General features: G+C 40.0%; 1 protein-coding gene across 1 annotated transcript in view; it reads right to left on the reverse strand.

Moving 5' to 3' along the window:
• The window catches only part of LOC105365492 (death-associated protein kinase 3), a 14,460-nt gene that overhangs the window by 1,353 nt on the left and 8,151 nt on the right, over nucleotides 1-4,956 (reverse strand). Inside the window, 4 exon segments of the mRNA XM_011503673.1 lie at nucleotides 319-471; nucleotides 881-1,080; nucleotides 1,162-1,303; nucleotides 3,545-3,748. Coding sequence (XP_011501975.1) covers nucleotides 319-471; nucleotides 881-1,080; nucleotides 1,162-1,303; nucleotides 3,545-3,748 — 699 coding nt within the window.

Below are 4,956 nucleotides of genomic sequence, written 5' to 3' on the forward strand. Positions count from 1 at the left end.
TGTTTTTTTTTGTTTTTTGTTTTTTTTTTGTTTTGTTTGTTTTTTGTATTTATTTCGTTTTTATTTCGTTTTTGATTTTCCTAAATCGCTAATTTGCTAATTTGCTAGTTTGCTAGTATCGTATTTCGTTAAGCTGCTAATTCACTAATTTTGCCACTTTGACCCCCTAGATTTAACGGCCATGCGTTCGTGAAGTTGTGCGATATTAATGGATTTCGGTGCTGTGGGTGTGAGGGGTCGATCCGTTTTGATTATATTATGAGTTACCGTGCGATAAGCGTGCATGCAGGATTTCGTTCAAGGAATCTCTTAACTCACGATATGTCTTTGACTAGGAGGCATCTGATGAAGTCCTTGGCGTTCTCCGAGATATCGGCGAAGGCTTCGTGGTCAAAGTCGTATTTGGCGATCGTTACGTTTGCCATCGTCTCCACGTCCGTGTCACCCATGAATGGCGATAGACCCGACAATCTGAAAGATGAATTTACGTTTGCTCAATGGCCAAGCGCAATCAATTGCCGTTATTTTGTTGCCGTAGATGGCCTTGGTTTCGTCAGAAAGTAATTTGAGGTTATATCGTTTGGGGCGAGAAATTTCGTATGGCGAACTCTCCATATTGTTCGTGGACTCTCCATCGTTGTACGTGGAAAGCCCCGATTTATATATTATTTAGCCAATTCGGCCAATTTCGTTTTTTAGCTTATAAACGATTAATAAGTTCGCATCCAACGCGTTAGTCTAGCCTTTAAGAAAATACTTCTCCCCCAATTAATTCACTTGGATATTATTTATTTAAATGGCTCATGTTTTGAAAAAGTGATGGATTAAGTTTAAATGTCAAGAATCAATGTGGTTTGCGAGAAATGTGCGCTGTACTTACAAAACGTAACAGATAACTCCAATGCTCCACATGTCTGTGCCAAATCCAATTTGATCGAAATTTACGACTTCCGGAGCTACGAATTCCGGTGTCCCGAAAAGAACTTGAAGTTTTTTCTTTGGATCCCATTCCCTTGCGAGTCCAAAGTCGATTATCTTGATGCGATTTCCCTCTTTCGTCAGGCACAATATATTTTCCGGCTGTTTTATTTAACAAAGTTTATAATTAACGAGACATCAAAGAGCAATGGTGGATGAGTTTAATGTAATTTAAATACAAACCTTCATATCCAGATGCAGAATGTTTTGAGAATGTACGAATTCTATTCCCTCGCAAATTTGTCGCATAAAGACTGCGCAACTTCTCTCCGTCAATACGAAATCGTCGTCTATGACTCTCTCGAATAATTCGCCGCCTTCGATTCTTCAAAATGGCAGGAACATTGTGATTAGTGTAAGCATTGTGACAAAGTCGTGAATGTTTAAGAACAATCGAGGACTTTTTTTATTCGAGAAATTTGTTTTCGTCGAATGTCTATAAGATTATTTAATTTAATAACAACAGTTATGTTATTAAATAAAAAAAACAACGACGACGACGACGACGACAACGACGACGACGACGACGACAACGACGACGACGACAGCAATAATAGTAATGGTAATAGCAATAGTAATAACAATAAATAATGAATAACAATAACATGATCGAGCTTTTGTCTTTCCTATTTGAAAAATTCCATTCGTTTGGAAATGAAAATTCTCAACTAAATGGGATTATTTGGAACCTGAAGAGTATGTTAGCTACAGTGTACGCAAGTTTAACAATTTTCATAAAAATGGATGATGCTAGGACCATTCTATAATAAACTTTTTACATGAATTTAAATAAAATATGATAGACATTTGTTACTATTATTATTATTGTTGTTGTTGTTGTTGTTGTTGTTGTTGTTGTTGTTGTTGTTGTTGTTGTTATTTTTGCAATTGAAAGAGAAAATTTTAATTCTTATATTTTTTTCTTTTCGTTTCTTGGTATTCGGATTAACAAGTAAATCTGGTCAGATTTACGAGACAAATGGTGCCACAGTTCCTCAAAATCACGTTCTTGACTATTTTCGCGATCTCGTAACTAACGAAGTCATTGCGCAAAAGACTCTTAAAAAGGCTCGAATCAAAGCTTAAGTGTACCCACTTTACTACGAGAGAGTTAAAGTTTTACGAGAAACATTACCCATCCTCGACTGTTTTTTCATTTTTGTTTAGAAAGAGTTTGGTACAGTCAGGATATATATATATATATATATATATATATATACACGACACCTATCAATTCCTTCCGAGCTTTATCTCGATATTTTTCAAGTTTAGCTAGATAATTTTATGGTAACACGATTGTTTTAAGTATGACGAAATTTTACCATTTAACGAAAATTTTCATGAATCTTTTTTGCTTTTCTTTATTATATATTGTATTTTAGTTTAAACTTAAAAATTTTTATCGCAATCGTAAGAGCACTAATCTGCAAATGTGGATTTTTATTTTACATGACGATTGGATTGAGTGCCAAAAGACAGCAAGTTTATTGCTTTTAGATCATTCGCAAATCAATAAGTCGTTTATAATATTATGTAAAGTAATGTCAAGGACCACGATAGACGAAGTTCACGATCGTCGACAAATAGAAAGAAATAGAACGTAAGCCATTACTAGTGTAATCGATATTCATTGTCCGTAGCCGTGAAAGAGAGGCGCGTGCAAATTGAAAATAACCTCTGTATGCCAAAGAATTCGTTCAAAGTCATTGCTATATTATTTAATCAATAGGAATATATGTCTTGTCTCTCTTAATTATCATTATCATTATCGTCGTCGTTATTACTATTATTGTTATTACTATTGCTATTATATTATTAAAACTTAAAAATTATTATCGCTGTCCAAGTTCGCAATTGTTGCTGTCGTCGTTGTTATTATCAGCACTGAAATTCTTAACACTATTTATTATTAATTTGCCTCCCCCTTCGTTATTTTCATATTAAATGTAGGTGCGCCATGTTATTAGATCAATATAATAATATTTATGTACCCTTACGAACGTCCCAAGTCGTTATTCCTCGAGATACAAAACTACCGAAATTGATTATAAAACCCCAATGATTATATATTTGATTTAAAACAGATTTAACCCAATTGATAATAAAACAGAGTCTGTTTAATCCGCTCGAACTCGTATTATGCTAAGCTTGCAAAGCGGATGCTTCTCGACTCTTAATTAAGCTCGCGTCAGCAGCAACAGCAACAGCAGCAACAACAACAGCAGCAACAACAACAGTAGCAACAACAACAGCAGCAACAACAACGACGACGACGACGACGACGACAACAACAACAACAACAACAACAACAACAACAACAACAACGCCTGTAGAAGCAGTAGTAGTCGTAGTGGTAGCAGTAGCATCAGCAAGAGCATCTGTACGTCCCGTAATCGGGCAACCCGCCCGAAACATCCCTGCGGTCGGGAATTGCCCAGTGCGAATCCTACCCGGGACGATAGACGTCGGCCAGTGTTCGGAAATTTCCGGTTTTCGACCGCCTTGGAGGCGACACTTTGGCCATTGATTCTGGCCGCGCCTGATCGCTCGACCCGGCGATACCTACAACTCGAGCACCACGTAGATCTGCTTGCCGTTCTCGATGGCGTCGTACAGCTGTATCAGCCTGGGATGCTGCAGTCTCCTCATGATCTCGACCTCGCGCTCGACGGCGCGTCTGTCCTCCTTCCGGGTCGTATTAACCACCTTGGCTGCCAAAGTCAGGCCGGTCTTCTTCTCCTTGCAGCGGTAAACGGTGCCAAACTTGCCTCTGCGCCCAAACGAAAAGACCTTAGTTTTATCAGGATCGATGGGTGCGTCGAGGTCGTCGGCGTTGCCACGGTTCCTCGATCGGCGGGAGCGATCGCCGAGAGCGTCGCATCGCTCGGATAATCGGATAATGGATGGTCCCGCTCGGGAATAGGGATACGGAGTCTGGCGGCGAGCCAGATGCGGCGAGGCAGAGCCGCGGAAAGTTCGCGCGGCTGATTACCTAAGGCGCCGCGCTGCATTCAGGCGGCTCGTAAAATTGCGCTTTTTCCATGTAAAACGCGATCGCGCGACGAACTTACGAGATTCGCTCGATGGGAGCGCAACTATTAATCGTAATCATTAATCTGCCTCGATAAATTGGCTTGATTGCTTTGGCGCGTGTTGGCGCTGGAGCGCGTTTTTTTTCTTCTTCTTCTAAAAAAAGCTCGTGCTTATCGTTATGTAACGAATATGCGCGACCGCGACGAGGAAATTAAAGAAATTGAAGCGCACGTCGGTGCGCGACAATCGACCAATACATTAGCGTTTGCTCGCTCGTCCCATCCGGGAAATTTGCTCGAAGGCAACGCTTCAACGATCCTCTCGGGGGATTCGGCCAGGCCTCTATTCTATTCGATTTCCTCTCTGCTTCCCGCAACCTGACTTTCGAAAGGGAACTTCGAACGTTGCTGTTTTCTCAGGAGCCTCGCCAGAAAGTTAATCACGCGGGAGAATTTGTAATATTGAAAGCCGCGATGAAGACGTTAGGAAGCAGCACGTTTATGTAGGATTTTCGGCTGAGGTCGAACAACTTTGCGAGTTGTTATTGATAATCGAACGTTACTTTAACAAAAACTGATGACTCTCTAAAACGGGGATACTATTTATGCAAAATCTATCCATAAAACAAAAACAAAGAATCGAATGATCTATCCTAGTCGTGAACGGCCTTGCCCAATTCCAAACAATTTCTCGAATCATTATTTCATTCGTATCGACCCTGTTGCAAATCCATATTACCTACATCACTTTTTTAAGCAACTTTATTTCTTACAGTTCTGAGAAAGAAAAGCGTAGCTCAGCAGATGTTTCGTCTGTGCTATGCGCGTTAAATATACCGACTTTAAATGTAATTAAGTCTATTGGAATTGCGCCAAAGCTTATGCCGGTGGTACGAGTTGCGGGCAATCGAAAGCTCGAAAAAGTTCACGGCGATAGAATGTACTT

The sequence above is a fragment of the Ceratosolen solmsi genome, unplaced genomic scaffold, assembly GCF_000503995.2.
Source record: "Ceratosolen solmsi marchali unplaced genomic scaffold, CerSol_1.0 scaffold8, whole genome shotgun sequence".
NCBI classification, from domain to species: domain Eukaryota; kingdom Metazoa; phylum Arthropoda; class Insecta; order Hymenoptera; family Agaonidae; genus Ceratosolen; species Ceratosolen solmsi.